The sequence below is a fragment of the Sprattus sprattus genome (assembly GCF_963457725.1).
Source record: "Sprattus sprattus genome assembly, chromosome: 15".
Taxonomy (NCBI): Eukaryota; Metazoa; Chordata; class Actinopteri; order Clupeiformes; family Clupeidae; genus Sprattus; species Sprattus sprattus.
Window position 1 is genome coordinate 24,360,939 of NC_137913.1, and position 15,692 is coordinate 24,376,630.

The following is a 15,692-nucleotide window of genomic DNA, read 5'->3' on the forward strand; positions in this document are numbered from 1 at the left end:
ATGACATGATTTTTAGAAATATTCAACAATGTTGTTTTACACAAATTCTTCACAGAAGATTGGATATAATCACAGTGCTCTGAGTGCTACTGTAATCATTTGTCAGTGTACAGACTGACACCCTGATCAGGTGTCAAAATCAGAACCAAAGATGAAGACATCAGGGATCTCAGGTTGCTTACTGAGTCTTATAGTATTGTTGAGTAAGATGACTGTTACATCAAGAGAAGTGAATATAATAAGTCGGAGCATTTTCTGTTTATTCCCTCTTGTAGGCACCAATTGATAGCTCTGTGATTGAATATTTTAAGTCCCCATAATTGGCAATTTGTCATCTGTCAGATGTTTGTTGAAGTGAATTGAATGAGTATGTCGGCCTTCTTTTCATTCTGATGGGCACTGAATAGTATTAAAACATTAAAACAGAGAGGTGATTTGTGATGAGGTAAATGTAGTGACAAGCAAGGACGTTATATATGCTAAAGATGAGAGGAGAGTATGAGATCCTTCATCTGTGTGCAGATGACAACAGCTGGTCGGGTTGATTTGTGGGTCGACTTATTAGGACCTTGGTTCACAGGTTACCCCTCTTAATGATTTGCTTTTTAGACACAGCGACGTTTCCACGTTACGAAAAAGTGTGTGAAATCCACAGACACAACATATTTGTCATGCTGAATTCAGCTTGTCGGGGGTGGGGGGGGGGGTCAATCCAGTTTCAACATAGTTTTACTTACAGTACATATACATACAAACATTGATATACTGCATATGTGGGACCAGGCAGACATTTTTATATTGTTGGATGAATTTGAGTCACCCTGGATATGTCTTGTCCCTGCAGTGTTCGGTGACCTGTGGGGAAGGGGTGTCACGGCGACTGGTGACGTGTCGCATCGGTGACCAGTGCGGCGGCGAGCGGCCTGAGACGATTCGGACGTGCAGGCCAGGGCCCTGTCAAGGTGCGTCGCACAAACAGCCACACGTAAACGTCACAAACACAAGGACACGTTAAGACACACGATTGTCCTTCAAACTGGTGGTGCTCTTGTGTTTTGGCCTCTTCAGCAGCTTGATACTCCACAAAACTCAAGGCCTTTGTTATCCATTTATAAACGTCTGCAAAAGGGGCCCACTGTTGTGTTACCTGTGTAACATTATAGTGTTACTGGCAAATGTGTTCTGAGATGTGTTTCTGAAACCTGTTGTTAGACACCGGTTATGTGAGAGGATTTTCTTTTACTTGGCTCCACTTACTGAACACATGCACTTCAATCGTTGCTGCTCTGTCTAGCCTGGATAGGCATGGAACATTTTGAAGACAGAATGGAACACACATTTTTTTTAACGCTTTTAAAAAAACAACTTTGTCTTAGGCAGACCTTGGACAGAGTGCTCAATTATTTTACTTTTTGCTCATACTTCAAAGTCTCTTAACTGCTCTGCTTTCAAAAGTGGCCTGGCAAAGCTTTTTAAAATTTCATTTCAGAGGCAACTCCGTTTTTTGTTCCTGTTCCCAGAGTGGCATAAAGATGAAATTCACAGTTGTTTTATTAATTTATATTTTTTCCCTACAGTAGATAACAAGTTAAAATAGTTTAAGCCTTATGCCTATGTTCAAATAGAATCAGGCACGTGCACAGACATTTGGGGGGGCAGGTGCTCAAACCAAAAAAAAAGGGCACCCATCGGCAAGATTATTTATAAAATTAAAAATAATAATAATTTAAAAATACATATATAAAAAACACAGTAGGATATTTTCTCCCTCCTTTGTTTTACTAGTTGATGGCCTGATCCAAGATAAAAGGGAGCTATTACCCTGAGCTGCTTGCTGCAGTTCCGTGTCCTTCTGCTTTTAGAGTCTCTCTTTTCTTGGAATTATGCTACACATTTGGTAAATTAGATATATTAATGTTGTGTTGTGGATAATAATTTGACTGTTTTCTGAAGGTTAAAGCATAAGCAGCATTACACTAATTATGCTGTTCTCAACATGTGTTTCCTCTTGGCAGGATTAGACAGCTAGCTTACATTTCCTTTATTTTACTCTTTTTCACCTTCTGCAATTACTCATAGAAGTTTGATTGTTGTAAAACAGGCAAAACGAAGAGATACATAAATATCACGTTAAACAATGTGGGACAAGGATAGCATGACACCGAGAGCTAGTTTACCTGCTATTTTCTAGCTGTGAATTCTCGTGACATTTATAAACATTAATTCAACATACTTTCGAAATTGTCTAAACGGCATTTATACAACACAAAATATGCACTTTCAGACAAATAATGTCATTAAACCTGACAAACGTCAGTGAACAGCTGGACAATGCTTTGAAATCAAGTTAGTTGTTTGTTAATTTTTTTAGGAAACGTCGGACCAGTTTTCAGACGTAATGTTTTCAGCGGCACTAATGTTGTTGTTAATTTATAACAAACAACGTCGGGGGATTGCACAAACACCGTCATTACCTGTTTGTCTGATGCTGCAGGTCAGTGAAGAAGTATAGGCTGCACTGGTTTGGTCTGGCGCTCCGCACTGATGTGGGGGATGAGGAGGGAGGGGCGCGGCGGGGGCAGAGCATAGACATAGAATATGTATTCTGTCTATGCCGCGGTGCATGCCGGGGCGAAATTCTCACAAAAACTCAAATAAATGCCCCCTCAGATATCAAAACACGTTTGATGACAGAGACACTAATTTGTATTCTAAAAACATTGATGAATGAAAAAATAACTGGGCTTCAGCAGAAGGGCACTTTTTCCCAGTCAGGGCACAAGGGCTTCAAACATTTTTCGTATCATACATTTTTGCTTTTTTGGAAAGTGTTATACCTAGTGTACTTAAGTCGGTACTTCAGTCGTAAACATCTCCCCTATCCTCTCTTTGTAGCATATTTTAAAGCATAAAGATATCCAACACCCAAGTTTCGATATCAGTTAAATGCACTCTCCAAAATGTTTTTCCAGCTTCTCAGTGCTGTGCAGAGCTCTCCTTTCATGCTACTCTTTGATTGTAGTCGTTCATCTCGTTTCAACATCCTAACATTCTATCATCTTGATTTTCATACATCCTTCTGAGAAGACACTGACCATAAGACATGCATGATTATTGTCTCTTCCCTTACCTAAATGTTGTGAAAGATACTAGTTATGTATCCATATTCAGTGCTTAGCCACTGCCTCAGACGAGTCTCACTAGATGAAATACAGAAAAACATTTTCTGGTTGAACATAAGGAATAAAACAGGCCTAGATAAAACATTTAAATAAGCGCTTCTGGCATGTAGAACCCAGCTTCTCCATCTGGAGCTGTATTGGTTAGAAATATAGATCCCTCTTGCCCGCTTGATAACATACCATTTGTTCTTGATAAGGACTGTGGACACAAGAATCCTCCCATAACAGTACTTCCAGCTGAGAGGAGTATTAAAGGGAAAGAGAAGAGTTATCAAGCACTCTCCTGAGAGTCCTTCATGTACATCTGTTTCTCTGAAGACCCTAGGTGCTCTGCCAGGGAACAAATGGTTCATAAGCCTGAGGGTATTAAGAGAATAAGGTTATTATGACGAAAATTAATTAAAAGGCATCCCCAAGACATCCTGGGGAGTGCTAAGGGAGAAAAAGTATGCCTTCAGCGTATAATTTAACTGGATCAGGAGCCACAGGAAGGCCTTTGTTCATCTTGCTACTGTTTGTCTTTATTTTGCAACCTGCGGCTTTGTTTATCAGTTATCATCAAGATACAGTATGTGTACGCCTGAAAATCCTGTTACATTTGCAAGGGATTAGGCTACACTTGTGGTCAACACTTATGATATACTCAGAACCTCAGTCAGAGGGTGGGTGAAGACGGAAGTTGTAAGTTGTGTAAGGGTGTCAGCTCATTAAAACATAAACATACAGTATGTCTGGTTTAAAAGCAAGCCAGTGGTTATAGCTGAGGCACTCACAGTCTACTGGCGAGAGGAACATTTTTAAAGTGAATTTGTGGTTGTGTGTCTATGTGGGTCAAAGCAGCACCAATACAGCACACCTAGAATACACAACAAGGCAAGCAACAAGTCAGTATTCTTCACTCCACATTAATAAAAGTAGCTACACAATCTGACCAAAAAACTAGTAATTAATTTTGCATCAAAGAAAATGTCAACATCAGATAGTTGTATCCACATCCCCTGCATTATTGAGCGCAAGGCGATTATGTAAATTCATGTTGCAGCATTAGGAAGACAGACCACAGCAAGATGTGGCTACCGCTGTTATTTTCTGATATACTGTACATTTGTCAGTTGTAGTATCATAAGGTGCCACATACATTATTTAAGCCACATATAATGCTCATGAAAGGGAATGTGCAGATATATTAATGTTCATGCCTGGCGCCATACGTCTATGTTCGTTATGCTATATGTGTGCCTATATCTCACCATATCGAATTTGCAAAGGTGCCAGTTAAACATGCTGTTCCAACCATCTGTCACGGAAAACGAGATGGTTTTGCATCTCATAATGACTGCGAGGAGATCTGAGAGACTGTGTTTCTATTTGCAGATGAGCCCTGTGCCGGGGATAAATCCATATTCTGCCAGATGGAGGTCCTGGCCCGCTACTGCTCCATCCCCGGCTACAACAAGCTTTGCTGCGAGTCGTGCAGCAAGCGGAGTGGCACCTTGGCCCCTCTGCTGTCAGAGGGAGAGGAAGAGGTGCGCTTTGGGTCGGCATCCCAGCTGCTGGAGACCCTAACGGCCAATGGGAGCCTGGCTGGCCTGGCCGGTCTCCAGGGTCCGAACGCGCCGCGTCAGACCACCTCATCCTCCTCCAGGGGAACCTCTGCAACTGGACGCTCCTCCTCAAAAACAGCCCCAACACCCCCACCACAGCGGAGAGGTGGGGGCAGCTCTGAGGGCAGCAAGGCAACACGGCAGACCCCGCCTCACGGCAACAAGAGTCAGTCCGCCACGACCACACACGGAGCCGGGAAGCGAGGGAGTGGAAACGCAGTGGCGGTCAGGAGGTCTGACAGTCCCAGCACGGACGTTAGGCGGCTCCCGGTGTTCAGTGAGGTGCAGCGGTGAAGCCGGGTGGCCAGCCTCTCCTGAACTCTTTTTTTGAGTAGATGTACAGCTTTTTTAACTGCAACAGGCCATCGCAAGAGATTAGGATTGACAGAAAGAGAAAGAGAGAGAGGGAGAGTGAGAGCGAGAGAAAAGTGCTGGTTCACTTTCAGGTCATAGACCCCAATCCCACACACACACAGGCCCCCAATCTAAATCCCCCTCACAGATATGGTCTAAACATGAGTCATTTTCCCTTCAACATGAGACAGGTGCGTTAAAAAGATCTCTGGACTGTCTTTTTTCCAATTACTTGGTCGTCATCTTGCACATCAGCTTAACTAAAAGCTGTACTGAGTAGGAATATGGCTCAGGTTGTTTAGAACATGAGACTTAAGTTACTTTGTGTTTACTGGCGCTCACCTATGTCATTGACAGATTTAGATATTTATAAACATTTCCTGTAAATACTGTATATGTAAAATGTCAGTATTATTTTAAAGAAAACTAAGCTGAGCATTTTATACTAACAGCAGTTGAATATTTGGTGCTTTTTATACATATGTAAAACAGTTCTCTATGCAAACATTTTTGCAAACATACTGGCAACTAAATCTGTCACAGTACTGGACATTACTTCAGTCAAATGTTCATTTGGGTGTTGGAAACTTAAATTGAATTAAGCTAGAAAGCAGTTTGCTACCAATAGGCTATTTTTTTTATCTGCTGGGAGTGCCTCTAGAATGAGAACCTCAGTTTCTCATTCAAAAGCCCTAAGCGCCACAGTGTTCAATTAAATTCAATAGACATTTGTGATTGGAATTAATCATTGAAATGCCTAAAGTTTCAGTCATGGCAGTACATCCTGGGTGGAAAGCAGTTCCATAGTTTAAAATTGACCACATAGCCAACATCTGCAGCAATTACCTCTTACCTACAGACTTTCAATTAAAACCCCTCAATTCCACAGTATTAAATTAAATGTGGTTGATATAAACTGTTGAGATACTGGACTTTCCCTTTGTTCCGTCTAGTATGCCGCATCAAGCCGGTGCACTAGTCAGCTGTTACCATGACTTCTCCACTTTCCTGACTTTCCCTCTACTGTCTTGGTTTACCGTATGTTTTTGAGGATTCTCTTCCATTGGAAGGAAACTAATTTCCAGTTGTTACAAATTGTTCCGTCATTGTTGAACTTGAACCTTGATCGTTCAGGTAGGCGCGTGAGCACATTAGATCATTCCGTGTTACCGACACAAACATGGACTTAACAAAAGACGTGAATGTGGAACATGGTTAGCAGACCACCACACTTTTTTTTCTTTTGAATAAGGCTAAAAAGGCTATTTATTATGAACAAGGGTTATATCACAACCACAATGCATCTGACTGCAATAGCAAGAATAAACATTTTGTTTTTCTATTTCAATGGATATCACAGTTCAGCCGCTCACACGCCACGTGTGTGACTGTATAGCTCCTGTATATAGAGAACTTTAAGTATTTATTGAGAGTTGAAGTTCCTATTCTGTTCAGTGTATGACACACACAAAAAAAAAGCTTTGTGAAGAGCAAAAGCCTATACAGAAAACATTCCTATTCCTCCTGAATGTCTACTCTTCATTACAATTGGGTGTGGTTCAAGTCAGAGAGATATGATACAATGTAGTTATGATAGCATTTTTTTTTTTTTTTTTTATATATTTTTTTAGAAGCATTTAAGCAGTTTTAGAACTTAGTTAAACACAGGACACATGCTCAGTACTTGAGATTTGATTCCCTGAGAAAGCTGTTTCATCAGTTGTTTTGTAGTGTTAGTCTCCCTGCAGAGCTGCACATCAGCGGCTATTATCACTGGTAGGCATAGTGCCTCAACAAGGCTGTTGTCTCACAGCTGTTTAAACATAGGAAAACATGAAGTTGGGTCAAACACAGACAGAGCTATCCTGTCACGTAGAAGGCAGGTAGGTGTCCCCTTTGAACCAAAGTAGCAGCATTATGAAAATGTATGATACCCTCCCCTACCCCACTCAAAATAAGGGCAAGTCTAGAGGAGTTAAAAGAGCCAAATAGAATATATAGATGGTGTGCTTAGATGATATTCATATGTAACAATGTTGAGGGCACACAGTGCCTGCATTACAAATCGTTTCTATTGTTCTCATGTTGCATACATGTTGTTGACTTGCTGCCTACAATGAATTGCTGCTAATATTATGCAAAGCTTTCAAAGTTCAAGAGGATGCTAGTATTTTTAGGTGTTACATTGACAATCCCTGAGCCTCAGACAGATATACTGTATAGGATATGTATCGTATGGATCCCTGTACTATTCGTTGCATTTAAGTATTAATGCTCTGACTAGAGTCATTCTCATTTCTAATTGCTTGCCGGTTTTTTTGTACTTTTTTAGATTGAATTGAAGTGTACACTACTGATGCTGTTTGTTGTAATGGGGAGCACATAGCAATAAAGAATATACTAAACCAAATGCTTCTGCGTTCTCTGGTATTGCACAGTACGTTGTCCCTATGTCTGGAACTGACCAGAAAGTTACAAAGCTGACATTTCCTCACATGGCAAAAGCAGCAGTGTAACTGAGTTCACTGAAGCTGAAAGAAATGGTGCGTAAAATGTACCTAAAAAAGAAGTTCAGTTGCCTGAAACTTGAAGCCTCCTTTTGAATGTGTGATGTACTGGTCCAAACAAAAGGATGCAGTCTATTGATGTGAGAACCTTAAAGGGTCTCTGAGCTTGGGAAAGACTGTGATTTAAAACTTCTGGAACAAAAGAAAAAAAGATTACAAAGGGTCATGATTTCTCAGAATATTTCATTTTAAAGAAGAGCATTGCAAAACTGAGCACTGCCTATTGTTCTTATTGCCTCCTCTTTGCAAAGGCTAGTATTGATTTTTTGTGAAGTCGTTCACTGCATTTGCTGGTTGGGCAAGCAGCCACTCAGTGGTGTGAAATTGTGGTGTGAAGTGATCTCTCAATCCAGCTTGCATGGCGATCAGTAAACGAGAGAAGAAAAGTATTTGGTCAATCCAAATTGTTTGGCCAATACTTCTCTGTATTACAGATCAAATACAATGTACTCCAAAAAACTTGCTACCTTAATACTACCAATACAGCCTTTTCAAAAGGATAAAAAGCCGGAAATCTATGTCTTTTATATACAGTATATACTGTATATGGGTGGATGACAACCAAGTCACACTGTGAGACACAGAGTACCTACATCTGATGTCAGTGCAAATTGAAAGATAATGGGATAATGGGCTGCAGTGTGAATCCAGAGACAGGGGTAGGGCAAAAGGATAAAGGATACACATTTGACCACGCACGGAGTGACTGTTGCCAGGTTACAACACATTAGTGGAGGCAGGAGTGAGTTAAATCACATTTTTGTTCCCTAACTGACAGGTAATTGCCTCACATCTATGTTCACTAGATGGCAGGTTACTACCCAACATCTATGTTCAATGAATAAGAGGTTATTACATCATATATTTGTTCACTAAATTACCATTTGCAATTTGCTGAAGGACTTTGGTGGCACATTCAGTAATTTGACCAGTTGGCCGTAGTTTTTAGTGACACTTAAATTGCCTCAACAACAACAGCCTAACGTAAGTGTGGTATGTCTAAACATGAGGGTCAATAAGCAGAAAGCTGTTTCTCAGACGGAAAGTTACAGTGAACAATATAAAAGCTACAAACGCTTCCAAACCATCATCTTCAAATCTGAATACATTAACAAAAGAGAAGCTTTTTTGGCACTGAAATAATATACAGTATGTGAGCTGATTAACTCTGTAATCATAATCCGATCTAATACGCATTTCTGCTACCCAAATTGTTTTGACCTAAAACAAGTCCAAAGACTTCTGAGTCCATGATGTGTCCCTTACTGGTCTTGAGCTATCTCTAAGGCACATGGTAAGTCTGAATTAACATGATGCTCTCCTGGAACAATCTTGGACCCAATCAAGACATTACATATAAATGTTCTAATTATAAGTTACAGGGTTTCTTTAAATATCTGCTTGTCACTGTTGCCCTCTTCCTTGTAGCAACCCTAAACACCACCCCTCCGACAAATAATTGCAGTCCAGAACAACAACAACACACCTCTGTTCACACCTGTCAAGGGAATGCCCGTGAGGCCAAGTTCTATGACAGTTCACACAAAACATCTTGAGGCTTTGATTGTAACAGATACAACACAACGTCTGGACATCCTGATGGTGCAGAAAAAGTCTACACCTATTTCCAAACCTGACACTTTGAACCTCGCAACCAGCACATCCTCAGGCCAAAAGTAGCACTTACTGATTTAAAAGTCAACAAAACATTTTTTTTTCCAGCTGAATGCAATTTAAATGTCAAGCTTCATTGAATATTTTGGTGACTGTTAAGCTAAGGTGTTCTCTTGATCAGGGTTGGGGAGTAAGTAGTTATTTAGAAATGTATGGGATGCGGAGAAATGTATGAAATGGCGCCTCCCACCATCGCATAATTATCTAGAAGGAGGAAGAGCTTTTCCAGAGCAGAACTTAAAGGTGAGAGTGCTACAGATCAGGACTCCCCCTCAACTCCACAGAATATTTTAAATAAGGAAGGACCATTCAATATCGCACCTGTTATTGGTCTTACACCCACTGACAATGTCTTACCTAATGTGCAAGGTCCCTGTACACTTTACATTACATGGGCTAGAATGAAAGCCCCATTACACATGAATTTAAGTTTTTGCTAGCTCACTTTTACACCACATAAATACAAATTTGACCTAATGGACAATGTACACGTGAATTGGTTGAAAAGCCAGAAAAAGCATGTACACAAGATTTTACACAAATATTACATAGTTCTCTGCATAGTTTTATTTATTGTGAAATCCGAGATGTCTCTACTCTACTCTAACATAACTGAAGAATAGAAGAAAAAAAATGACACATTTTAATTTGGCTGAAATACTGCTTGCGTTTTCAGCCCATGAAAAATATTTTCCAAGCATTTGAATGTGAAGTACGTGTAATCTAATAAAATTTTGGACACATGCTTAATATAGATTGGACAGTGTAATTTATTGCAAGCAAGAGGTCGGTTATTCTTTTTTTTCTCTCTCTCTCTCTCTCTTGCTTCCTCTGACAATTCTCTGTTTCTTCTATAGTCTGCCATGAGGATTTCAAAGCTGTTGTTTTAAGGTACAGTTGTTACATAATGTAACTTGAATCTACTGAGCAAAATCAATGTACTTCATGTAGCCTACAAAATTCCTACAAATCGAGGTATTTCGTTTTTTGTTTTGTATTTACTAAGTATTTAGTTTAGTTTTTAGATGTTGTAACATTTTTCTTCAAACCCAGTTTCAGGTGTCAGGTTTGTAATCATACTAGGGTTAGGATTGGCATTTACTGTTGGCATTTGACGGCATGCAGACAGAACACACTATAATTATAAATGTGCGCAGGCTTTTAGATGAGTGTGAGACAAATGAATAGTTAATACTGCTGGCAGCAGGCAGGGAGCTACAGCCACTACACAACAAAGTATGAGAACATGGCAGAGAGAATGACAGCTGGCCACTGTGCACATGAGGGCACCTGTTTGTGTTGAGAAATCACTGGCAAGGAGCCACAAAAGGTTCTGGAACTGAGTGACATGTTTACCTCCTGTGACTTTCACTGTTATTATACTGACATTATGTGCTGCAGCTACTTTTTTATATATTACACTGCACACGGCACAATATTTCAATGGAAACAATGGCTGTATAATAAAAAGTATGCATATTGTTATAATGTGGGGTTGTGCATTACTGTTTGTACTATGTGCTGGTTGTACTATTGCTGTTTTTTTGTTTTTTAAAACAACCAGAGAAAGCGTTTCATATTTCATCAATCAGAGGTCATGATTGTAGAGGTACCCCTAAAAACATAATGACCTCCTTTTGTCAGTACACAATGCACCATACAACACATGCATTCAAGTTTACCAACCAATTAGGCAGCATCAACCCATGATCTTATAGCCTGGATGCCAGACCGAACTTAGCCCCGCCCACAATATTTGAGGTCTGGAAGTTCGGTCAGGCACTGCTCCATTAGGGAGAAATTATAGGAAAGCAGGATTCTGCTGGACCATTCAAATTGTCAGGGCGGGCTTTATACGTAGATGGACAGATGATCAACCAACTACGTCACCAACGCTTGGTACTGGAGAAGTTTTCAACAAACATGGCTGCCACTGGAGAGCTGTTATAGAAGACATTGACATTACATTCATTTTGAAAGAATAGCAGAGAACACACGATCAAGGCATTTGTCGATCGATAAGATGTTTTTGCCGTCCTTCCTATGGGATCCGGTAAAAGTCGTGATACTACGTTGTTCTGATTGGTTCTAGGTATATCCAATTGAGCGAAGAGGCATTTTTCCCCCCTAGTTCAGTTGAAACACGCCCCATAATCACAGCACCATGGAGCAGTATCAGACTCATATTCTGACTAGAATTATGAGTATGACATCGTCAGGCTAATGCTCTTATGCAAGACAACATCTTTAAATTTGTTTGTGAACTTAAAATTTGTTAAGATTTACAGTATTTGATTTACTGTTAAAGCTGTAAGTCATATGTGTTGGGCAACAGTGACTAGGTCTTAAGCTGTACAGAGCCACTCTGAACACTCTGATCGCCAAAACAACTGACCTGGGTTGACACCAAATAACAATCAACTACTTGAGATGTTAACTATTTTTACATTTGTCTCTGGTATTGGCCTAACATAGCCTGGATACCAGACCGAACCCCGCCCACAACATTTGTGGTCTGGGAAGTTCGGTCTGGCACTGCTCCATTGGGGAGAAATGATCAGTTTTCAGCAAAATGATCTGACCAATGAAATTATCAGGGTGGGCTTTATACAATGATGGACAGATGATCAACCAACGCTTGAGTTTAATTAACGGTAGATTCGAAATCGTACCAAGATGGCGGCGTCTCGGGAGCCTGTAAGTGGGAAATATTTTATGTGAATTAAGCTATCTACACACCTTTTTTATGTTTACATTGACTTGGTTAGTTGTGTATGTGCTACACGCATGTTGCAGAGTATTGTAGGTCTTAGCTGAGAACTCAAGACCATTATTATTAGGTTACTGCTAACGCTTAGACCAAAAATCCATTGAAACACATAGTAGCTAGCTAGCCTCACTGCTAATAAGTATAACGTGAGCATGCATATCTCACAGATATTGAAAACGCATTCATTTTGAAAGAGAAACAGAGAAACGCGATCAAGGCATTTGTCAATCGAAAAGATGTTTTTGCCGTCCTTCCTACGGGATCCGGTAAAAGTTTAATGTATCAGATGGTCATACTACGTTGCTCTGATTGGTTCTAGGTATCCAATTGACCCTTCCGCAAACTCCGCCCCCCTTAGCATTACATGCCGTGTTTGTAGACAGACAAATGCTAAGGCTAACAGGTTCATTCCAGCTATGTTTATTTGTTCTATTATCTACACAGTTGCCGCTACGCAAACATGTAAGGTGGTAAAACTGAATCGTATTTTAAGCAAGGGTTTTCTCACGTTTTCGATGCAGTGGGCAGATTTTAGCGACATAGCTTCTTGGAACAAAGTAGGTGCTTCTGTTTACGTTGCTGTCATTCAGCTGATGGGGGGGGTCGTCTACATTGTTTGATCCACAGCAGGCATTTCTCTCTCTGGGTCTTGGGTTTCGGGAAGGGATAAAATGTTACCCCTCCCTCCAGCCTTTTTGGATATCGACTGTCAGAATTACACACTCCATAAGCACAACGTTTCATTTTCTCTTCTGGAGCAGACGTCTCTCTCATTGACTTCCATTCATCAAAATGGCTCGCTTGACTGAGGTCCCGAGCTTAGTCACCGTTGCTATGCTATGATTGATCAGTTACCGTTTTGGGGAGTGGTCCCGGAAGGGTCAATTGAGCAAAGAGGCATTTCCCCCCCCCACGCCCCATAATCACAGCTCAATGGAGCAGTATCAGACTCATATTCTGACTAGAATTATGAGTATGACATCGTCAGGCTAGGCCTAAAATGATGGAACAGGAAAATACAGTATGTCAAAGCACATTTGGATACAATCACTCAAGCGTTTTTCAGCCTCAATCACTGACATCACATGATAATGGATCAATAAAGAGGAAGGATGAAAACTGTTTATTCCAGGACATATGGAGATTGCTCCTCTGTGCAGTTCTGTGCATGCTAGTGAATGCTTCAATTGGGCACTGACAAACAAGCCCCTCATGTCTTCTCAACACGGTCATCTACCATCAGCACATTTTGAAAGTCATTCAGATTAAAGTCACACAACAATAACAACAACAACATTTTTATTTCAAAATGAATTGTGAGGATGTGTGAAATCTCCATCCCTTGCCAGAGGCTTGGTGGCCCTCTTTTTGCTGATGCAGCACCTGCATATTAATTGACAAGGCATCACACCAATGGCGGGGCTTGTCACTCAGTTGACAGAAGGGATAATAACCTGAGGGAGGTACTTTAAAAGAATCTGCATTAGAAGCACAAAAGTAACCTGGGCTGCGTGACTTTACTAGGATGTAACTAAACAGAATGACCTTATCAGAATAGTTGGCTATCAAAACAGTTCACATAGACTTTTTACTGAATGAGATGTATTGGACACTTGGGGTAGAATTGAAGATGTATTCATAAACCTATTTGACCTAACTGACTATACCTTCACTCATTCAAGTTCAGGGTACATCACCACCAGACCAAGATAATCATTTCCATTCTCTTTTGGGTCATAAAAAGAATAAATAGCAGCTATCTTGGCAATTTGTTACAGTCTCATTGGTTACCACATCAGCACGCATTGTTGGAGGTCATGGTAAGTTGATAAGGACAAGATATCCTTCTCACAGAGGATAAGGAGTAGGCCTATCCAAGGAAGAATTGATTAGCCACTGTGGTGAATTCAGTGACAAGTTAGCCTATATTAGATAATGGATCCATTAATATGGAGTTGCCCTACCTTTTGCGGCTCAAACCGCCTCTACTCTTCTTCATCTTCCACAAGGCTTTGGAGTGTATCTCTGGGAATTTTTGCCAATTCAGACAAAAGACTATTTGTAAGTTCAGGCACTGATGTTGGCCTGGCCCAGAGTTGTCATTCTAACTCATCCCAAAAGTGTTCAATGGGGTTCAGACCAAGGCTCTGTGCAGGCCACTCGAATTCCTCCACACCAAATGTCTTTATAGACCTCAATGTGCACAGGAGCTCAGTAAAGGGACTTCGCCAAACTGTTGCCACCAAGTTGGGAGTATTCAATTGTCTAAAATGTCTTTGTATGTTGTACCATTAGCAGTGGTGGAATGTAACAAAGTATGTTTACTTCGTTACTTTACTTAAGTACATTTTTACGTATCTGTATTTCACTTAGGTAAAAATAATAGTGCATACTTTTTACTTTAACTCCTCAACATTTTGCAGCTATTATCTATACTTTTAATCTGCTACATTTCTACAATATGTGTCAAAATGTTGCCTACACAAAAATATGGATTGCGTTGCTGTTTTGGAAGTTTAAATCAATCAGGTGCCTCTATCAGCTCCAATGATAGCAGAATGTGCGTTTGGCAGCAGCAGTAGCATATCGAGGTGTTAGATAAATTAATATCAAGACGTAAATATTAATGAGACAGAGACCAGCAATCAGAATTTCAGCGATTTATCTTTTGCAAAAGAGGGAGATGTGTCACAACCAAATATCATGAACAAACTCCAAAGATGAGCTGGGCGAAGCCAGCCTTATGTGAGTAGAAAAAACAGGTTTCATGACACACAAAGGGCGGTATTCTCCCGTCCCATCGCTTCAGAAGTTACAGCAGTGATCTCAGAATATGTCCTTGAGAGGAGAGCAGTGTGCATGACTATCAGTACAAAAACAGGTGGTTTGCCTCTGCAAGAGAGTATGCATCCTGTAGGCCTCAGCACACATGATAAGCAAGCAGATTAAAATACAATAACAATGTCCTCATTAAAATGTCTCTATCACGAGGTAAGCAGAGTTCTTGCGCAAGCTGGTCTGAACGTCCATGGGGATGGGACCCGGGTTTGAATTGGTCTCGTGGTCATTTCCTAATCCCACTCCCAATCTCTCTCCTGCTCATTTTCCTGTCTCTCTTCACTGTCCTATCTGATTAAGGACAAAAAGCCCACAAAAAAATAGATTTTTTTCCCCTCACTTACTGACTTATGGGTTTGCCACGTTTAAAGTCACAGAGCTCATCAGTATGACCCATTGTACTGCCAATGTTTGTCTATGGAGATTGCATGGCTATGTGCTTGATTTTATGCACCTGTTAGTAATGGGTGTGGCTGAAACTCTTGACCTCAGTAGTAACTGGGATGTCCACATACTTTTGGCCATAAAGTGTATTATCAAACAGTGTCAGACTACCATAATAAAAGAATCAATGTTATTCAAAGTCATTGCAGGAGGCTCAATTCTGCTGCTGTTCTTGCACTGTACTTCAAACACCCGCCTTCTTGTCTGTTTGTAGCCTGCTTCCTTTTATCTATAACCCCTTTTTTACAGTTAGAATGGA

The 15,692-nt window shown here is 40.5% G+C and overlaps 1 protein-coding gene across 1 annotated transcript in view; it reads left to right on the forward strand.

The window, feature by feature from the left end:
- adamts3 (ADAM metallopeptidase with thrombospondin type 1 motif, 3) overlaps positions 1 to 5,080 on the forward strand; it is a gene marked incomplete at both ends in the record, with an annotated part of 67,316 nt that extends 62,236 nt beyond the window's left edge. The window contains 2 exons of the mRNA XM_080852754.1: positions 845 to 962; positions 4,557 to 5,080. Of these exons, the coding sequence (XP_080708880.1) occupies positions 845 to 962; positions 4,557 to 5,080 (642 nt within the window). The remainder of the gene's footprint in view (positions 1 to 844; positions 963 to 4,556) is intronic.
- Between the last annotated feature and the right edge of the window lie 10,612 nt (positions 5,081 to 15,692).